The sequence below is a fragment of the Bubalus bubalis genome, chromosome 11 (genome assembly GCF_019923935.1).
Source record: "Bubalus bubalis isolate 160015118507 breed Murrah chromosome 11, NDDB_SH_1, whole genome shotgun sequence".
NCBI classification, from domain to species: domain Eukaryota; kingdom Metazoa; phylum Chordata; class Mammalia; order Artiodactyla; family Bovidae; genus Bubalus; species Bubalus bubalis.
In genome coordinates this window covers 26,423,106-26,444,302 of record NC_059167.1, presented here as the reverse complement: position 1 = coordinate 26,444,302, position 21,197 = coordinate 26,423,106, and the positions used below count along the sequence as shown (strand labels likewise).

General features: G+C 53.7%; 1 protein-coding gene across 1 annotated transcript in view; it reads right to left on the bottom strand.

Moving 5' to 3' along the window:
• The window catches only part of SPTB (spectrin beta, erythrocytic), a 130,725-nt gene that overhangs the window by 17,564 nt on the left and 91,964 nt on the right, over nucleotides 1-21,197 (bottom strand). The window contains exons 16-32 of the mRNA XM_025295355.3: nucleotides 17,379-18,135; nucleotides 16,553-16,755; nucleotides 16,365-16,455; nucleotides 14,989-15,135; nucleotides 13,913-14,176; nucleotides 13,324-13,530; nucleotides 12,807-12,896; nucleotides 9,372-9,650; nucleotides 7,682-7,812; nucleotides 6,576-6,780; nucleotides 5,937-6,311; nucleotides 4,128-4,372; nucleotides 2,845-2,983; nucleotides 2,307-2,391; nucleotides 1,508-1,704; nucleotides 1,160-1,209; nucleotides 615-693 (exon numbers count right to left, since the gene is read on the bottom strand). Of these exons, the coding sequence (XP_025151140.2) occupies nucleotides 615-693; nucleotides 1,160-1,209; nucleotides 1,508-1,704; nucleotides 2,307-2,391; nucleotides 2,845-2,983; nucleotides 4,128-4,372; nucleotides 5,937-6,311; nucleotides 6,576-6,780; nucleotides 7,682-7,812; nucleotides 9,372-9,650; nucleotides 12,807-12,896; nucleotides 13,324-13,530; nucleotides 13,913-14,176; nucleotides 14,989-15,135; nucleotides 16,365-16,455; nucleotides 16,553-16,755; nucleotides 17,379-18,135 (3,544 nt within the window). The remainder of the gene's footprint in view (nucleotides 1-614; nucleotides 694-1,159; nucleotides 1,210-1,507; nucleotides 1,705-2,306; nucleotides 2,392-2,844; nucleotides 2,984-4,127; nucleotides 4,373-5,936; nucleotides 6,312-6,575; nucleotides 6,781-7,681; nucleotides 7,813-9,371; nucleotides 9,651-12,806; nucleotides 12,897-13,323; nucleotides 13,531-13,912; nucleotides 14,177-14,988; nucleotides 15,136-16,364; nucleotides 16,456-16,552; nucleotides 16,756-17,378; nucleotides 18,136-21,197) is intronic.

The following is a 21,197-nucleotide window of genomic DNA, read 5'->3' as shown; positions in this document are numbered from 1 at the left end:
TTTTCCTCCCGAAGGGCTCCCTCAAGTCTATTCTTGCCTCAGAATCATCTCTGTCTCCAGCTCACTGACCCACAGGCATCAGGCCAGGAAGATGCAAAGTGGGGAGGGGCCTCTGTTTCAGTGGAAGGAGTCTACTCGAGGGTGAACGTGTCCACTTCACTCCCCTAAATGCCACGGTTGGGGCAGGGAAACCACACAGCCCATTTGTGAGTATGTGTGGATGTGGATGTGTGCATGCGCAGGGGGTACTGAGTTAGGGACAATGTTAGGGGGGAAGGACAGTGTATAAAAGGGGATCATCCCTGCTGTATAAACTGTTCCCCCTGATGGAGATGGGGATGTGTTTATATAACAAAATTTATTAGACCACATAAAACCAAACTAAGAGAGTCATGTCAGTGGGCTGGCATGTCAGTTTCTTCTTGATTGAGGGGAGGAGGGGAATTATTCTAGAAATTAAGCTAAGTGAAAAAGGAAAAGTGGTGGAAGGATTCTGGGGGTGGGGGTGGGGGTGTACCCATCCTGGCCTTCTGCCCCCGCAGAGCCTAGTCGGGACGATGGGTCTCTGGCAGCAATGAATCCCAGGAACTAGACAAACGGGACAGGGAACTGACCGGGGATGTTCTCTCAGTGGTGGCTTGGTGGGGACCTCGGGGAGCCTCCCCTGCTGTCTCGCCTTCCTCCTCTTGAAGCCTACGGAAAACAATGTCCCACTTCAGAAACGAGGCTGGAGGCCGAAGCCCATCTCCAAGGCCTGGCTTCCAACCTCCTCCCCAAAAAACACAAGCCAAGTCTGCAGCTCCACAATCTGCAAAGTGAAGGCAGATGCTTCAGAAAAGGCTGGTTCCAGGCAGCCCGGCCTCTGGGACACATGTTCAGCTGGTTCCCAGAACAGGGGGCGACGATGCAGCAGCCATGGCCCGCCTCCCATCCTTCCCCATGAGGACTCCAGGACACCCAGGACTGGGGGGAAATGAAGTCTCTTTTCTGTATTTAAGCTCCAGACACTCTGGATTTCTCTGACTAGTGGCCCAGGTTTGAGAGGTCACATATGGTGTGTCAAAATGTCAGGGGGCCTGTTTCGAGTAGAAGCATCGCCCTTCCCCTCCCCCTCGCCCCCCCTCAGCAGAGTGCTCCAGCCAGTCCTCCCCACACTCACCCAGGCTCCTCCTCGGTTCTCTCTGGGGTCTGGCGCTCTTTGAGCTCAAGCTAGGGAAGGGAAAGGCCAAGGAGTCAGAGCAGCCACAAGGGCGGCCTGCTCTGACAGCCTTCCCTGAAAGAGGCTCCCTGTACCCAACATATCTGATGTTCGTTCCTTCCAGAATCAGCCCCCCTTGTCTCTTGCCTTCAAAAGTCCATCCTTCCTCCCACTCCTGTTTCCTTCCTGCTCTCCCCACTTGCTCAGCCTTTTACATTGCCCACAGGTCCCCCAAAACCGCCTAAGAACTCTTGACTGGAGGGACCCCCAAGGCTGTCCACTACTCTGGGCCACCCCTGGCCAGCTCACCGTGGTGGGCTTTTCTAGGGCAGCGAAGCGGCCTTCCCAGCTGGCCGCAGATTTCTCAAAAGCCTCATGCCTCTTGATGAGCTTTTCCACACTGTCCACCGTGTGTCCATAGTCCCGGCTGGCCAGGTAGGGCTCCTGGGCGATCAGCCATGCTTCGGCCACGGAGGCGTCCCGGAAGAACTGACACACTTCCAGCACTGCCAAGACAACAAGGCCTGGGGTCTGTGAGCGCCCCCGGACCTAGGGGGCCTAGGGGAGGTCCGCTCACAGACAGAGGTGCAGCCGGCGGGTGGCTGGGAGGACTGGGCTGTCTTCCCAGGCTGTCTCACTCACTCACAGACGTGCACAAGCAGCCATGGGAGAGTCCAGGTCTTTGTGCAGCCTCCACCCGAGTGGTGGGCTCTCCCCACCCCTCCGGTCTCCAGCCGCGGAGGACAGAACCCCTTCTGTGCAGCACACACCACAGGTCAAACAGCTGGGATGCACTAGAGCCTTAGCCTGACCCCGGGAGAGGCCACAGCTCTATGGGGATGCCAGTCCAGCAGGAGGCGGGGGTGGGGGCAGAGGGTAGACAGGGAGTGGGTGCTGGCTGTCAGAGGTGGGCTTCCATGACCGTGTCTGCTGGGTCTTCTCCGTGAACCTCCTCCCCCCAGCCCCTGAGGCTCCTGGCCCTGAGTTCTGCTGGTGAGTGGTGTTGTGTGTGTTGGGGGCCTTGTCTCCTCCACCGCCTTGTGTCATCACCCCTCCCCACACCCATACCCACCCCTCCCCAATTGCCTGGCTCCCAGGCTTCACTCACACATGCGGAGCCGCTCCCAGCGGGCCTCCCACTTCTCCTTCATCTCCTCCCTCCTGGACACCACCTGCTCCTGCTTCTCCCTGATCTGCGGGAAGAAAGGGAAGGCAGCTCAGGCTTTGGTAACCCTTCCTCCCACTGAGGGAGGCGGTGTGCGGAAGGGCCCTGCAAAGCCGGCCGGCCTTGGTCACACAGCCCTGGCGTCAAGTCTTGGCCCTGCCAGCTGAGCAGCCTTGGCCAGGTTACTTAACCTCTCTGGGGTTAAATGTGTCTCACCCAGGAAGCAGGGATTGCCAAGCCCAAAGCATGCACACAAGAGGGTTTAGGAGGGTTATGAGCCCACTAGCCCTTCGAAGCAGCCAGCTCCTTGAATGGGTTTGGTGAGGCTGTAAATCCCTGGGTCAGCACAGAGCCCCAGTGCTCCTGGGATGAAAGAAAGATGAGCCTCTATGGCCCACAGGCTCCTTCCCAGGAAGCTGTCTGGCCTGGCAGGAGCGGAGGCGAGAACAGGAGAGGACGCGTGTCCGTCCCGCTGGCCCACCTCGTCTGAGGCCTGGTGTTGCCTCTGCAGGAGGGACTCGCCGAGCTCCAGGCAGGTGCTGAAGTTCTTGCTGCGGGTCTCTATCTCCGCCTGGATGCCCTGGTGATACTTCATGAGGAGTTCCACCGAGGAGACGTCCCTGAGGGGCAGGGTTGGGAGTTTGGTGAAAAGGGAGACTTGGGGTGACTCTGGCCACTTGACATCAAGTCCCAATCAGAGGGGGGGCCCCCATCTGCCTGGGAGTCTGACCCCACACCCTCCTCTCTCTCTGGACAGCCAGGAAGTCCTGCCAACTGCCCGGTCCAGCAGGAACACTGATGCCCTAGTGGCCTCCCTCGGCCAGTGGTTAGGACACGGGCAGGGGTGCAGCAACCACACACACACAAAGAAATGTTACATTTGGCAATAAAGAGGAATGAAGTACTGATATATGCTACGTAGATGGACCTTGGAAATACTGTGGACAGTGAAAGAAGCCAGTCCCAGAGGACGACACATTCTATGATCACAGTCATGTGGAAAGTGTACAATAGGTAAATTTAGATACACAAAGCTGATTAGAGGGTGCCAAGGGCTGCGAAGAGATAGGAGTGGGGTGATGACTGCTAAGGGGTACCGGGCTTCTTTTTGAGGTGATGAAAATGTCCTAAACTTATACAGGGGCGATGGTCGTCCAGCTGTGACCATGCAAAACAAACAGCGAACAGCACGCTCTAAGTGGCTGGAGGGCGTGGCATGTGAATCATAAGCTCAGTCAAGATGTTAAATATAAAAATTTGAAAAAAACAAAAAATTTGACCACCAGGACAGGCGCCCTAGAGGCAGAGGGCCGGAGATGGGCACAAAGTGTGTGGTGAGTTCCAATCCTGGCCAACTGCCCACATACCTGCCTCTGTCTCTCATAGGCAATGAGCTCCTTTCCCGAGTTTTAGGGAAAAGGTCCCCAAAAGCCCGTGCTAGGAGAAGAGTGACCACTTCTGGACCTGCCCAGCTTTTGATGTATAAACTATTTATTTTCACTGACAACCGTGGCCACTTGTGCCCCATGATAGAATCTGAATGACAGATGTGTTTCTCAGCACTCTCAGGATTCTCTTTACTCTGCAATGGTCAGTCCTCCCAGTAGCAGCTGAGCCACTAAGATTCTGCCTGGACCCAGCCTCAGGTGCCCCTTGGGGATTCCTGCGTGCCCACAGTCTGGGAGACCTCTCCAGGATGGGCTGGCATCCCGGTCCTCCAGCCTCTGGGACAAAGTGGTCCAGGGGTGGGGATGCTGCTCTCACCTGGGCTTCTCCTGGGTCTCGATCTGCCGGATGATGCTCTCCATCCAGGAGAGGAGGTCTCGGGCCATGCTGAAGAAGCGGAATTTGTCTGCCGTGTCCACCAGCTGGGTGCGGCGCCCGGCACAGGCATCGAGCAGTGCCTGCCACGCGGCAGACACTTCCTGCTCCTTGTTCTGGATGATGTCTGCCTTCTCCCCAGCATACGCCGTCTGCAGGCGGGAGGCCACGTCCTGGAACTGCTGTACCTGTGATGGGGCAAAACTGACTGTCGTTCCCCGGGCCTAGGATGGGTGAGAGTGTCTGCTTCCTCTGGGTCTCCCTCCTGAGGACGGTGCTGGAGGCTCCCCACTTCTTGGGTGCTGGAGAGAAGGCTCCCTGCTTTGGCACCTCTGCTGACCCAAAGCGCCCCTTGGGTTCTAATGAGGATTTGGGAGTGAGAGGGGCTCTGTACCCTTTGATGTGTGATTATGAGAGTGATTATATACCGGGCACTGCTCTAAGCACCTTTTATGACTCTCTCTGTCTTTATAACAATCTCATCAAAGAGGTACTGTGCTTATCCCTGTTTCTGAAACAAGGAAACTGAGCTTCAGGGAGGCTCATGACTGGCCTGAGGTCATGCATGCTTGGAGAGGGCACAGCTGGGACTGGAGGCATCTCTCGACTCCCTGTTCCAGATCGTTCTTCATGATGCCATTCCCTGTTCAAGGCGGGCCCCAGGGCAGTCAAGCCTCACTCCCGAGACCCTGGTGGGGCAGTACCTGCCTCAAGGGCTCTGGCATCCCCAAGGCACCTCCAGCTGGATGACAAATCCCTAGGCTGTCCCCTTCTTGGTGACCCAGGGGCCCCACCTATTAATACTTTGGTGCTTTTTCCTGAAATCCCACTGCATCAGTGCAAGACTGCAAGTGAGCCCAGCTCTCCCTGTTCCTCTGGAAGCCCGGTGAGCACCCCCAAAGTGACCTAGCCCCCCTTCAACCTTTTCACCACTCTGGACTCTGCAGAACCTTATGGGCCTATAGTAGTGCCTTAGGGGGCACCCCATGATGGGAGGGGGGAGTCTAGGCTGATGTTGGGCCCCCCTCCAGCTCCCACTTGGAAAGGCTGAACAGCCCCATGGCTAAGGGTTCAAAGTCTACAGCCAGACTGCCAGGATCTGAATCCTGGCTCCACTGCTTAGCTGCATGTTTCCAGGCAACTTAATTACCCTTCTATGCCTTGCTTTCCTTATCTAGAAAAGGCAGAAGACATTACTCCCTTCCTCAGAGTGTGGCTGAGTGTATTGCTTAGAACAGTATCTGGTGCTAGAAAAGCGCTACATGTGGACTCACTAATGATTCTGTAACACTCTGACAACCAGATAAATTGCATTTTAAGGTACTTTGCATTGGGTTTTGGAAAAGGCTCCATTTAAAGTGAAAGTGTTAGCCGCTCAGTCATGTCCGACTCATTGCGACCCCATGGACTGTAGCCCGCCAGGCTCTCTGTCCATGGGATTCTCTAGGCAAGAATACTAGAGTGGGTAACCATTCCCTTCTCTAGGAGATCTTCCTGACCCAGGGATCAAGCCCAGGCCTCCCACATTGCAGGCAGACTCTTCACCATCTGAGCCACCAGGGAAGTAGTTCTAAAGCTCAAGAACATTTGAAAGCCTCTGCTCCCTGCCTTCCTGCCTGGAGCTGTTGCCTCTCTAAGGAGTGCCTGTTCCAGAGATTTCCTCTCTAGAAGCCAGGAGAGGACCTGACACTACAGGGTCCCAGGGATGCTAGTCAGGGGCAAGGTGGAGGGACAGCTGGGGACCAGAGGCACCTGCTCCCCCAGCAGGTGGAGCTCCCGCTCAAAGGCAGTGTGCGTGCGGTGGAAGGACTCCGCGGTGCTAGCGTCCAGCCCCACATCCTCGGGCAGCTCGCGGTGCTTCTCGCCAATGAGGCCCAGGATCTCGGAACCAGTGTAGAAGTAGCGCTGCAGGTCATAGGAGGCGGCCAGCAACTGCATGCGCGTGTCGATGAGCTCTAGCAGGTCCGCCCACATCTCGTTCAGCCCGTCCTTCCACTCGGCGATGGTGGCTGCCTCGGAGTGGCCTGCGTCGATGAGCCGCTCAATGATGGCATTCACGTTGTCCACCCGCTCCTGCCCAATCGCCCCGGTCTCCCGGGCAAAGTCCCGGAACTTGTCCCGGAGCACCTGGACAAGGGTAGATGGAAACGTGGTTATTGGTTATCAGGGCTCGGGGTTCACATAGACTCCCAATGGCACCTGCCACCGCCTGGAGCTGGGCTCTGACACCTTCCCTAGGGTGCCTGAGCTCACATGGGGGAGCCCTCATCACTGCGGCACATTGCACCTGGCAGGTGTGTGTGTGTGTGTGTGAGCATGGAAGGGGAGAGACAGCTCCCAGGTCTGCTGCATCAGAGGGAGACAAAGCAAGCAGGGGCCGAGGATACTCACAGTCACGTGGTCAAAGTCTTGCCCCATTTCCGAGGAGGAGGCCACTGTATCCTTCTCTGCAATCCACTGCTCCAGGTCATCCACCTCCCTCTTGAGCTGGAACAGGTGGTACATGTTCTCCAGCTTCCGCCTGCGCTCCTCTGCCATATCCTTCAGCCCTGCATACTGCTTGTCCACCTGCCCCTGAAGTCTGATGATTTGTTCTCTGGGATTCAAAAGAAGAAAAGTCCTCAGAGGGGGCGGCCAAGAACCCAGGGCAGCCAGCTTCAAGGAGCCCGCCTCCTCCTTCCCAGCCCTGAGGCCTGGATGCATGGGGGAGCACAGCTTCCAAGATATGGCAGTGACTTTTCATGGGGAAGAGCTGGAAGAAAAGGAACCATCCCTTAGACCATGATGCTTCAGGGGATGAGGAAATGTGTCCTCTGCCAGGAGTTGCCTCCTGTCCCTGCCCCTGACTCTGGGAAGCTCAGAGAGACTGGTCTGGATGGAGAACTCTTCCACTGTTCTTCCAAGGAGGCTGCCAGGGGAGTGGGCAGTCTGAGCCTGGCTCCACCAGCAGCAGGCCTGCTTGGCTCCTTAGGGAGGGATATGTGGTACCAGGGGCTCTTCAGTCCCTGGGGTTCCTTAGGAGATGCTGAAGTGGCTGCTGTGGGTGCCCTGAGGACAGGGCCCGGCCTGGGGGCAGCCTGAGGTGCCTGACCCAGTGGGCTCCACTGACGCTGCACCCACACCACTCAACAGTTTAGACGGCATATAATGATTTTGCCGAGGCACTGCGAGATCCTGACCTACCTTCTGGACCACACACAAAAAGCAAAGTTAGACTAGGCTAAAAGATGCAGAAGACTAACTCCTCCAAAGACGGGAGCTCTCAATTCACCACTCAGGCAGTTTTGCTACTCTGTTCCCTAATCTCTTTGCCAACCAGGCCTCCTTCCATCAGCCCTGTTTGAAGTCACACTAAACCACGATGCAAGAGGGAACTGGGGCCAACCAGCAGTCCAGAAGGTAGACTTCTCAAACTCGTGGACCTGAAGGGATCCTGCTTGGCAGGGGCAGGGGGCGTGACCAGGACCTGGCCAGGTCACCTACGGAGGCACACGCACCCCTCAGGGTGGCCTGCGGATAGCAGGCCCTGGGCCCGGCCAGCCAGCTGCTTGATGTTCCTCCCATATTCCTCCACTGCCCGCTGCTGCCGCAAGTGCCGCTTCAGCATCACGATGGCACTCTCTTCATCCTGGGAGGAAGTAGACTGTCAGGGCACGAGCTCATTTCATCCAGGTCACAGCCCAGCTCCAGGAGGTGCCCGAGATGCGGGAGGGCCAGGCTTGCGGGACACCCCAGGAGCACTGTACAGTCTCTTCCTGCTACTCCCAGTGCCTGGCAATGCCCGCATCCTACCTTCCTTTCGACGCCCTCAATTCTTACCTGACATCCACCCTCCCAGGCCCTGGTCCAACCTCTCTCCTCATGAAAACTTCCTGTATCACCCCAGCTTTTAGAGATCCCCTAACCTCACCTCTCATACCCTCCCACCACAGTACATCTGCATAGAACCCCTGACACACAAAAAGACGTGAAGAACTCTTGGGTTAGAGCAAATCTAACTAGAAAGCTGAGCGCCCAAGAATTGATGCTTTTGAACTGTGGTGTTGGAGAAGACTCTTAAGAGTCCCTTGGACTGCAAGGAGATCCAACCAGTCCATCCTAAAGGAGATCAGCCCTGGGTGTTCTTTGGAAGGGATGATGCTAAAGTACTCCAGTACTTTGGCCACCTCATGCAAAGAGTTGACTCATTGGAAAAGACTCTGATGCTGGGAGGGATTGGGGGCAGGAGCAGAAGGGGACAACAGAGGATGAGATGGCTGGATGGCATCACTGACTCGATGGATGTGAGTTTGAGTGAACTCCAGGAGATGGTGATGGACAGGGAGGCCTGGCGTGCTGTGTGCTGCGATTCATGGGGTCACAAAGAGTCGGACACAACTGAGCGACTGAACTGAACTGAACTGAACATCTGAGAAACTAGAAGCAATATAGGAGTAGGTAGAGGAATTAGTAAGAAATGCTACACGGTTAAATGTATAATGTGAAAGTGATTTGATATAGATACACACACTAAAATTCACAGCCAACTTCAGAAGGTCCATCTAGTCAAGGCTATGGTTTTTCCAGTAGTCATGTATGGATATGAGAGTTGGACTATAAGGAAACCTGAGAGCCGAAAAATTGATGCTTTTGAACTGTGGTGTTGGAGAAGACTCTTGAGAGTCCCTTGGACTGCAAGGAGATCCAACCAGTCCATCCTAAAGGAGATCAGTCCTGGGTGTTCACTGGAGGGACTGATGTTGAAGCTGAAACTCCAATACTTTGGCCACCTGATGCGGAGAGCTGACTCATTTGAAAAGACCCTGATGCTGGGAAAGATTGAGGGCAGGAGGAGAAGGGGATGACAGAGAATGAGATGGTTGGATGGCATCACCGACTCAATGGACATGAGTTTGGGTGGACTCTGGGAGTTGGTGATGGGCAGGGAGACCTGGCATACTGTGGTTCATGGGGTTGCAAAGAGTTGGACATGACTGAGCAACTGAACTGGCAAACAGGGCACCTGGCTGGAGTACATGCATCATACGTTCTCAAGAGGAGGGGTGTCCTGAAGGCAGCTGGACCCCTGCCTGCTGCCCTCACCCCTCACACCTGGCCTTCCAGGTGCCCCTCTGACAGCCTACCTCCCCCCTGGCTCTTCTTCTCAGCTGGTTTTGGTTCCCAACCCTGGACCCTGCCCGAGCCGACCTGGGGGTTCTCATCGGAGAAGACGTAGAACTTCTGTTCGCCGATCCAGGCCTCAGCCTCGCCCGCGTCCAGGTAGTACTGCTGGGCCTCGCTGGCCTCCTGCAGGTGCTGCAGCCGGCTGGCTGCGGCCTCCCGCAGTGTGTCCCATGAGCCTTGCAGCTTCCCCAGGTGCTCCTCCATGTCCTGGCAGTCAATCTCGGCCGCCGCCACCAGCTGCTGCCCTCTGTGCAGCACATCCTCCACCCGGGGCGTGTGGCCCAGGATCTCGTTCTGCAGCGTCTGTGGCCAGAGGGGAAGGGCTCAGGGGCTGGCCTTCCCACCATGCAGGGCAGCCCAGGGCCCCTCCCGGGCACCTCTCGTCCCGAACCACTTAGGGAAGCTTGAGCAGAGCGGGTGGCCGTAAAAACGGCCTGTGACCATGTGCCCAGCGCAGTGCTGGGTCCACCCACTCTCCTCTCACCCTCCTGTGAGCTTCTGAGATAAACACTGGAGGCCAACACAGAGCGGTTAAGTCCCTGTGGGCTTTGAGTGACAGGGTGGGATTTGAACACGGCTCTCTTGGATCCCAGAGCCGGAGCTCCTGACAGCTCCCTACTCCTGTTTCAGTAGAGCTCGATTTCAGCACAGCTCGATTTGCTGTGCGTGGTAGAGGAGAGGAAAATGACTTTTGTTTGTTTGCTGTTTTTGGAAAACGACTCTTAAATGGCCTTCTGGGATCTGATTTTAGCAACTTTTACTCTGTATAAAACAATAGTCAGCAGTTGTTCTTTATTCAGGGTAGGATTTTGTTTTGTTTTCTCCTGTTTCTATTTCTTAAATCTTTTCTGAGCTTTGTATTATTTCCTGCTTGAGACTTTGGTTACCAAAATGGTATTTTCTTCCCACTTTGGTGATGGGCAAGAACAGGATACATGGCCAGTGCTGTGACCGTCAGCATTCAAAATACATGGAACTATCAATACCTGTAAGTCACCTAACTTGTTGAAAGGCACCTTTACACCTGATGCTTGGAATCTCGAGTCAGACAATTTCCTGTGGTCTCTGCAATTGTATGCAAACAACCCAGGGTGTCAGCTTCCACTCACCTGTTTACTTTCCCTGAGATCTATGAACTCTTCAGGTATACTAGAAAGCTATTTCTGTCTCTCTCCTTTTAAGCAAATTCCTTCCTAGGCTTCTGCTCAGTGTGCTTACTTAGGACATCTTGTTCCTTGACTCCATCCATTTAATACCTAGTTATTAAATTATTTCCAAGGTAACAGGCCCAGTTCTAGGGACAATATGGGGACAAGATAAACAAAACCCCTGCCCTCATAAAGTGTACACTCTAGTAGAGGAAAGGGTAAACATGTAAATAAATAAATGAACATAGATAACAGGTGCTATGAGGAACAGACACCAATGAGATGAAGATTGTTCTCCGAGGCGTGGCAGTGGCCACTCTAGCTGGCGGTCCAGGAAGGGTTTTCTGTACAGATAACATCTGAGCGAGACGTGACAGATGAGAGAAAGAAACTCCAGAGAGATCTGGAGGATGAGTATTGCTGGCAGGGGGACAGAGCCAGTGTCAAGGAAGTCCCTGGAAGGAAACCTGTATGGTCCAAAGGGCCAGGCAAGCTAGAATCCTATGAGGGAGGGTGAAAGGGATAAGACAGAAGATTCAGGGGGAGGTGGGAGCCAGGCCAGGCTGGACAGTGGTTCTTAACCCTGGTTGAACATTGAATTACTGGGGGAAACTAGACATAGATAGGGCCACCCCATCCCCAGAGATCCTAATGAATTGATCTGAGATGGGACCCAGGCACTCGTATGTCTAAAGGTTTCCCTTGGGTGATTCTAATGTGCAGCTAGAGTTGAGAACCCTTCATGAGGCACCTTGCAGGTTGGGTTCTAGTCACAGTGATGGCCATTAGAGCAGTGGTTCTCAAACGGAAGTTATCAGGCTCTGCTCCCAGAGTTTGCTGCAGAGGATCTAGGGTGGAGCCCGGTCAAGTGTGTTTTAACAGGCCCTCTGGGTGAGTCTGATGCACACGGACTACTGCAATAGAAGGAATGATAAAATGGAATTTCAGCTTTAGCGGGGCTAGCCTAAAATCATCTTTACTGGAGCAGCCACACTTACCCAAGAGATTGTCTTTCCCTTCATGTTAAGGGGAACCCCATCCATATTATTCTTGCCCTTCTCCTGAAATAGCCATATTCAGCCCAGGGAGGTGAAAATCATTTGGCAATAACTCTGAGGCTAAAGTATTGAGTGTTGAAAGGACCAGAGGTGGCTCATTTTATAGTAGAGGAAACTGAGGACTCAAGGATACTGTCTTCTGCCAGCCTTCCCCCTTTAACTGGAGGCTGATGTGTTAGTGGAACCCCTACCTCCACCACTTTCTAGTTTGGGTACCTACATGCTGCCACTGGAGCCTCAGTGCCGTGATCATGCCAACTGGAAGCAAAGAGTTAGAGGGAGGTTTCAAGAAACCACTTTTAGTATAATTAATTCATGCCCTTGCACAGTTGCTGGGTTCTGTGGGCAGATGTTGGCTGCTGACATTTTTGGAAGAAGTAAGTACTGTCTGCCATGACCTTCCTTTCCCAAGTTGCTGCAGTACCAACCGTCGCTCTGGGACATTCTGCTCTTCTCTAAGTTCCCAGATTCTCCCTGATCGACACTGCAGCTGCCCCCCGCTTCCTGAGCCAGAGAGCAAACCAGGCAGGAGGGACTCCAACTAAGAGCAGGGGTACAGTCCGCCCCTGGCCAGACTGCATGGTCAGACCACAAACCCATACCACTGGCCTTCCCAGAGGACACAGGCTTCCCTGCAGCCCTGACAGAGGACGAGCCTCTGCTTGCTTCCAGGCTTCTGACCAAGGCCACAGAAGTTCCCAATCAGGCCTAAAACAGCAGAACAGCCAATGGATGTTTGTTCCTATGGCTCAGAGTCCAAGTTTAGTGGCTTCCTCTAAAGGAAGCGGGGGTTAGAGCCCCACAAGCATCCTCATGTGTTTCAGAGAGTAGAAGCCTACTTGCCCTGAAGAGACCTAACAGGCTAAGCTTAGCCCTGAAAGAGGGACAAAGCAGCGACAGGAGAGACACCAGGAGCTATGCGCCTCCTCTCAGGGAGGCAACGGAATACAGAAGCTGCAAAGCACGTGAAACCCCAGGCCAGGGCCTCCAGGTCCTATACTCACCTGTGCTCTGAATGGCCCCAAATTCCAAAGCACCTGGACTCCTCATTCCTGTTCACCAACCCCCATGGTTCCCCTAGAATTCTCTCTGCTATCACCAAAGCTGCAGGAGAATACAGACTGGGAACCCTGAAACTGTCAACAAGAATAGTAGTCTGTAATCTGCTGCTGGGGCTTTGTGTCGTCAGAGCTGGGCCTTCTTCCCTGAGGAGTGGCAGGGGCAGGAGGGACTGACCAGGTAGCAGGACTCACCTGATTCTTCTTCATGAACAGCTGCACGGTTTGCAGGTTAGTGCCATAGTCGGTCGACTGGGCCAGAGGCAGCCTCTCCTCCACCCAGAGCTGCGGAGACCAGAGGGCAGGAGAGAGCTGATGACAACCACAGCCACCCTTCCATCACTCACCATGGGTCAGACACAGCTCTGCCTATTGTGTCCCTCCTGTTCCTCCCAACACCCCATCAGTGTTTTGTAAAAGGGGGACATTCTGATACTCTGAACCGAGGCTCCAAGTAACTTGCTCCTGGTCACTTCAAGGCGGGTGGCAACATTGCTGGATCTCGAGCCCAAGTCTGTCTGGCCCCTAAGGTCCACGAGAGAGCCACTCTTCAAAGGGCACTGGCTTACTTTTATGTTTAATGTAATCATTACAAGCACCCTATGAAATGAGGTGGTGAGATGACCAGGCGTCTCCTGCCAAGAACTGCCCTGGGCAGCAGCCAGCCACTCCGATGACAGCTGGGGAAGGGGGGGCTGCTGTGCCCACTCACCGTCTCATCCTCTAAGTCCCGGCTGATCTGCAGCTTGGCTCTGGATGATTCCAGCTGCTTCTTCCTCCTCCCCAAGGGCTCCAGAAGGTCCAGGAACCGCTTCTCGATGCTCAAGTCTTCATCCCCCGCCTCCTCTCCCAGTGAGGGCATCTGGGCAAACAGCTCCTCCAGCTCCTCCTTGCGCACATTCACTTGGTCCTCCACGCGCTGGGACATGAGAGGATGGTGTCGGCACCAGGCCTGGCACCTGGCAAGCCCCCCTCCTCCTCATCGTCCGTCCACGTCCCATCAATCCTCCAAGGCCTGGCTTGCACTCAGCCTTCCCCAGGGAGTCTTCTTGGATTGCCCCCACCTCACCTTTTGCTTCTCTGAGCACCTATGCCACACTTCTTATGCACACTTTTATCACCCTGGCTGGATCCATCCCTGTCTTACCTGCCGCAGAGGGCAGGAGCTGGGTTATAAACTGGGAGACATGATAAAAGCCAGCCTAGCTAAGGGAACAGGATGGTACTCCCTTTCAGGTTGCAGATTTGCCGCCAAGACTCCCTCCATGCCAACGGCCCCAGTCTGCAACCCGTTCACTTGCCTTCAGCTTAGCCAGCATCCTGTTGACACTGGTCAGGTCCTTGCCCAGGTCGTCTGACTGCAGCTGGTCCTCCATGGCCCGGATCCACTTGTTGAGGTCGGCCTGGGTTTGTGAGCGCAGGTCAGAGCTCCTGGCAGCTGACAGGTGCTGTGCCATCTCTTGTGTGTTGGCCTGAAGCTCGTCCCAGAGCTGGTGGAGGGCTTCCAGCTTCTGCGACACCAGGGCCGCAAACTGGGGCTTCTCTTCCATCAGCTGCTTTCCTTCCTGTGTGGCGAAGGAGAAATGTTCACCCTACAGTGTTGGAGAGGACCCTTGGAGAGTCGCCTTGCTCCAGGTGGTTGCCAAGGGCTAACTGAGGGGAGGTCGGTGAGGCAATGGATCTGTCTAGAACTTGGGTGAGGCTTAGCTGAAAAACTCTGTACCTCCAGAGTTATTTGCACCAGAAACTGAGGCATGTGGAGGTTAAGGAGTCAGGCAGCCTGGCTTGGAGCCTGTACACTTAACTACGATGGACACAAACTTGTGTGGCTCCCAGGCCTGCTTTTTCTGGATAGCCACAGGAGCAAGAGGCTCCTCTTTCTCCTCTCTTTCTCTTCCCAGGCCTGACCCCAGCCATATTTTTGACTTGGGCCCCTGGACAAGCTTGTCACAGACAGGACCTCTGCTATGAATGACAACTCCCTGGTGGTTCTGCTCATCCAAACAATGAGGGTCAGTAGTCCCTGGCCCACTCTGCTCATCTCACAGATCCCCCTGCCTCTGGGCAGGACATCCTGGTGAGGATGATGGATGGCAGACAAGAGATTACTGCCCTCCTGGCACTGGATGCACAGGCTCATGTTCTTAGCGTCCTGGACTGTCCCGAGACTCAAGTGACCCACAGGAGGCACCCATTCTATGTAGGCTTAACAACATCAGATTATCAGGAGTTCCAAGGTTTAACTACTACTTGGAGAAGTTTTTCACATCCAGGTTCTATACTGCTCAGCAAGCTCCGGGCCAGTGTCTGTGCCCCATGTGCAGCCCCACTCAAGGAAGCATCCCCAAGCAGAGACCCCATAACTTGCTCTGCTCACCGCGTCAATGTTATCCAGCCACCCCTGGTGGGAAGCCAGCTCTGCCATGAATGCCTGGTGCTTTAGCCATTTGTTATGAAGGTTTCGAGCTTCATCATAGGAGACATCCTGAGATGTTAGCAGCTTGTCATTGATCCAGAGAGTGAGCTGTGGGCAGAAAGAATGGGATCCATGGTCCCTGAGTGTCCCTCTTTGGCCAGGGGCTCATGGATGAACCTGCTGCCCACCTCTGGCTGCAGAAGAAGAAGGCCAAGGGGAGGAAGTATGAACACAACAGAGTACTCCCCTCTGACTCAGGATCCCTAACTCCCAGGACAGGAGACTTAACCTGCGTAGTCTCAGGGCTGAAACACAGGCTCCACCATGTCTTCCCCTCTAGGACACGTGCAGTACGACACCAGGATATTCACACTTCTCTCCACATTTCCAGGACCGAGGACAGGGCCTGGCCTATAACAGTAGCTCAACATGAGTTTACTGAATGGTGGGTTAAACCCACCCTTTGGCAGTAGGGTGAAAAAAATGTTATCTGAGGACAAAGCCAAGGGCAGATCCTATAATAACAGTGAAGGAAGAACTTTTGAGTCTCTCGTGTTTCCAAGATGTCCTGGCATTACACCAAGCTTGGCTTGTACCAAGGGCAGAGGTGGGTGAGTACAAAGTCATTTGAGTTGAGAGCAAAGGGGTATGAGGATGGAAGCAACAAAAATGTCAGGGGAAGCCCCATTCCACTTGGAAGCACTGTTCATGGAGAGACCTAGGAGTGCAGGGTAAATATTTTCCTGGACAGCTCACCCCAGGCTGAGTGAGGAACTTCTGAGTCAGCAGTTCTCCAACCGAAAAGCTTGTTGAGAATGCTGCTCTCTATCTTACCCCCTAAGTTCTGATTCATCTGGGCCCAACTGGGGCCCAGAAGTCTGAGTTTAACTAGAGCCAGGACCAGCTCCATAATTTGCAGGGCCTGGTGTAAAATGGAAATATTCAAAGTCATTAAGAATTGCAAGCCAGCAACAGCAGAGTATTAAACCAAACAGGAGGCCCTTGTACATACCGGGCCCTGTATGAATGCAAAGGTCACATGACTTTCAGGCCAACCCTGACCAGAGCCCTAGGTGATTCTAATACAGATAGTCCTCGGGGCACTTTTTGAGAAATCTTGCCCCAGACTTGACAAATTAAAAGATATCTTTACAGATTTGAAAAGAAAAAAATCGTGAAACCAGATTCTAGAAGATGAAGGACTTAAGCCATTATGAGCCCAGAGCTCTCTGCTTGTGGAATCCAGACTCCTGAGTTAGAAAGGACTTCCCACCTCCAGGGCACCATGCTTCTAGAGGGAATCTCCTGCAAAGTGGCCAGCCTGGCTGGAGCCTTACCTCCTGGCAGTTCTGCAGGAAGTTCTGGAGCTCCAGGTTGTCTTTCAGAAGGTCCGAGGCCTCTTGGGCCTTCTCGTTGTTCTTCCTGTGCCTGCAAGGAAAGCCGGAACCACAAGTCACGAGGGTGCTGTGTACTGCACCACTACCCTACCTGGCTCCGGCCCCCTGACCCTCGGGGCAGAGAGTACCTGTCCTCAATCAGCTGCACCTTCTCCTTGATCTTGTCTGAGTAGAGGTTCCCCTCAGCTACCAGCTTGTTTCCAGAGTCCACAGGACTCAAAACCTTATCCCGGTTGTTCTCCATAGACACCAAGAAATCCTCAAACTTCCGGATCCCGGCCTCTGCAGCTTCTAGGGAGTCTGGGGGCTCCAAGTGAGCCAGGGTATATTCCTGTCGAAGCAAGTTTCCAGACAAGGCATGGAGGTGAGGAGGTGGAGGAGAGGGCCCTTGCCAGGCAGGAGCACCGTGTGCAGCCATGCAGGCTACAGCATGAATGGCACCCCCTGCAGTTGTGCAGGGAGGAAGGTCCCTGAGTCCTGTTTCCTGCCCGGGCCCAGGGCACCTGATGAGTAGGGTACCCAAACCAGATGGAAGGATAGCCATCCAGGGAAATATTCTTCTCTGAAGGCAAGAAGAGAAGGGGATAACAGAAGATGAGATTGTTGGATGGCATTGCTAACTCAATGCACATGAGTCTGAGCAAACTCCAGGAGATGGTGAAGGACAGGGAAGCCTCGTATGCTGCAGTCCATGGGGTCACAAAGAGTCAGACGTGACTGAGCGACTGAACAACAACAACAAGCCTTTAACTGGCCCAAGAATAAGACACAGTTTGGGACACAGGACTGGAAAGGGCACATGATAAGGAACAAAGAGGACTGTCCCCTGAACTAGAGAGAAACTAAGAAAAGCACAGTGTGATCCCTGAGCCCTGTAGCACGTCCGCAGGCTTATAACCTACAAATTCTCTCTTGCCTTGAGAGATGCCCCCAGCCCCCAGTGCCTCTCCCTACCTGGTTGCTAAGGATGGCCTCAGCCTGCTTGGCATCTTTCTGGAACTCCTGGAAGCCGAGGCACTGGGTGAGGGCCTGGCTGCGGCTCTCCCACATCCGGCTCAGGGCATCCCAGCCCTTTTCTAGGCCGTCTAGCCGCTGGCCCAGGAGCAGGTACTCTGGGTCCGTCTGGCCATGGGTCACCTTTTCCCCGGACACCCTGACTTTCTGGTAGCTCTCCTGGTGCCTGTCGATGTCGTCCTTGATGGCCATGTGCTGCTGCAGGAGGTGCTCGGCCTCCGGGAGGGACTCGGGCATGTCCTTGGAGGCCACATCCTTCTGGGTCGTGGATAGCCAGGCCTGGAAGGCATCCAGATCCTGCAGGAAGGCCTGCAGCTGGCTGGCTTCCCCCAGGGAGGCCTCCTGGCTCTTCAAGGCCTGCTTTAGGCCCTGCCACAGCTCCTCCACGTATGCCTGCCTCTGCTCAATGTCCTTCTTCAGCTCAGGGTGTGACGCCATCAACCTCTGTGACTCCCGCTCCAGGGTGCCCAGACGGGCCTGGATGGCAGCCACGTCACGCTCCAGCCCCGACAACTTGCGCTGGATGGCAATGACCCCCGCCAGGTCCCGACCCAGGTCCTTTGTGGACTCCACCACCTTCGTCTTGTCCATGATCCACTTGCCAGTCTCCTCGCAGTCCACGCAGTAGTTGTGGACCCGGAGGGCCGAGTCCACTTCCTCCCGCCGTTCGGACACCATGGTCTGGAAGTCCTGCCACCTGCCGAGGGAGACGGGAGTCAGCCTCTTCCTTCACCTTTCCCACAGGGTGTCCCTTCCAGATTTCCCACCAGAGTCTCCCCTGATAGAACCTGCACAGTGAAAAAAGAGTCATCTCTCCAACCAACTGTGATGCATCAGTGTATCCAATTTTACCCAAGACAACAGAACTGCCAGAGCTTTCCATTAGCAGGAGGTGAGCTGTGATGTTATTACAACCATCAATAAAGCAACATGATGCTCTGTATGTAAGCTCTATATGTAGTTGAAACTCAGGCAAACATACAAGTTCCCAGATTTTTTGAAATGCAAGCATATCTCGTTTTATTCAGCTTTGCTTTCCTGTACTTCACAGATACTATGGGCTTTTGTTTTTGTTTTCTTTTATGAATCGAGGATCTGTAGCAATCCTTTGTTGAAACATCTATTAGTGCCATTTTTGCAACATCTGCTCACTTCATGCCTATCATAGTTTGGTAATTACTGCAATATTTCAAACTCTCTCATTATTATACTTGTACGGTGCTCTGGGGCAGTGAACTTTGATGTTACTATTGCAAAAAGGTTATGACTCACTGAAGGCTCAGAGGATGGGCATTTTTTTTAGCAATAAAGTATTTTTAAATTAATGTTTGTACATTGTTTTCCTAGGCATAATGATGTTGCACACTTAGCAGCCTACAGTACTTTTTGTAAACAACTTTTATATGCACTGGGAACTCCCCAAATTTGTGTGTGACTCATTTTATTTTGATATTGATATCTTGATATTTGATTATTGGGCTGGTCTGCAACTGAACCCACATTATTTCTGAGGTATGCCTATACTGAAAATAATTGGAAACGCCCCATTATCAACATAAGAAAGCTTTATGACACAGGATCCCAGCTGCCCCAGAGGAACCACACAAATGTCTAAGACCATGTTCTAAGTGCCCAGGGCCTAAGGAAAGCCAGCATGGCTGTCAAAGAAAAGAATCGTAGTGAAGAGAAGGAAGAAGAAGAGGAAGGGGGAAGGAGAAGTTGGGATTGTAATGAAAACAGCTTAACCTTCATGTGCTGTGTGGAAGGAACCTGGGGAGTGTGCAAAAGATGGCCAGATGTCCTGCAACTGGTGTGCGGTCCACAGTAAGCCTCTTCTAAAGAGCCTCTCAGTAGCCTGGGCACACCACCAGGGACACCTCCCTGGACCTGGGTTTACTCATCCTGCATCACTGTGACCTGGAAGCACACGAGAGTGCACTGAACGTGCAGTCACTAACTGAGCTCATCTCTCTTGATTACCCACAACGTATAAGCATTATGAAGAGCTTTGGGAACATACGGTCATAGCTAGACTTTACTCTGGCTTTGGGCCTTAGGGAATAATAGTCATAGCCAGACTTTGCTCCATGGAGTGTATGAGTTAGAAAGAAAGTACGATAAACTCATCAAACAACAATAATATAAAAGTACGACGTACATAGCACACACCAGGCAGAAAGGACTAAGGGAGCTGTGAGGAGCAGGAGGGGTGGTAAGAGCAGGTCTCACAGTGGTCATCTGAGCTGTGCTTCAGTGAACACATCACCAGCAGTGAGCTATTTAAGGATGGGGCCCTGAGTCACTCATCTTTGAAGCCCAGGCACCTGGGGATGGAGGTAGAGGGAGGAGGCAGATGGACTGGGTAGAGTGCACTGTGGGCATTCCCAGGGTGACCTCAGTCTCGGGGTGGAAGACAGGTCTGCAAAGCAGTGGAAAGAGGGCTGGGAAGGATCGGGAGCTCCGAGAGAGAGAGGAGGACGAGCCCAGAGAAAGGATGGGAAATTCCAGGAAAGAGGGAAGAAGAGTTCAGAGGTAAGGCCCCTGACCTCTGGGGAGTTTTGTGCCTGTAACACGGATGCTGCTGAGGCTGGATGTTAAGGGAAAGGGGCTGGAGGTTCCCCTCAAGGTGGTCTGAAACTACTGTGAAAGGAAAGCGAGGTGCCCCCGGGCTGGGAGGCCTCCCAGCCCCGTCCAGAAGCCACAGGAGATCATCTGGCAGTGCCCCTAGGAAGGAGGCTCCATGGTGACTTTCCAGACTTTTCTTGGTTTGGCCTCACTGCAGCCACCAGGCAGGGGCCACACAGGGGACAGGGTGACGTTCGGGTCTCGTCTGCTTCCCAAACCCACCTTCCCCTCCCCGGCACCATCTCCAAAAGGGGGGACGTTGTTAGAGCTGCTCTAGGCAGCACTGGCCAGGCCATTCAGGAGTCCAGGTGTGGTCCTGGGCCCAAGATATTATAAGATAATATTGGTCAACCAGAATGTGTATGGTGGGCGGTAATCACATATTCGGTAAGTGCTTGAGTGACTCAGGTGTGCTGCTGCTAAGTCACTTCAGTCGTGTCCGACTCTGTGAGACCCTATAGACGGCAGCCCACTAGGCTCCTCTGTCCCTGGGATTCTCCAGGCAAGAACACTGGAGTGGGTTGCCATTGCCTTCTCCCAGGTGTGCTGAGCCTGGCACATTTCCGTTCTGTCCTCGGTCACGCACGGTGTCACATCACACAAGCATCACGTACGTGTCTTGTGCCACTGTTCTAGGCTCCGGGGGTAGAACCACGAATGAAGTAAAGTGCTCCCATTCAAATGGGCAGAGGCAAGTAAGTGCTTACTCCATCAAGTGGTGACAAGTACAATGGAGAAAAGTTAAGCACCAGTCCCTGGTGGTCCAGTGGTTGAGACTCTGCACTTGTAATGCAGGGGGCGCTACTTCAATACCAGGTTGGGAGACTAATATCTCACATGCTACGTGGTGTGACCAAAACCCCCCAAATAAACAGTTTTTAAAAATCCAATTTAAAGGGGAAAAAAAGGGGGACTTCCCTGGTGATCTAGTGATTGAGAATCTGCCTGCCAATGCAGGGGACATGGGCTCACTTTCTGGTCCAGGAAGATTGCACATGCTGCGGGGCATCTAAGCCCTTTTTCTGTAACTTCTAAGGCCTGTGAGTGGCAACTACTGAAGCCCACATGCCTAAAGCCTGGGGTCCACAAGAGAAGCCACAGCAATGAGAAGCCCGCACACTGCAATTAGAGAGT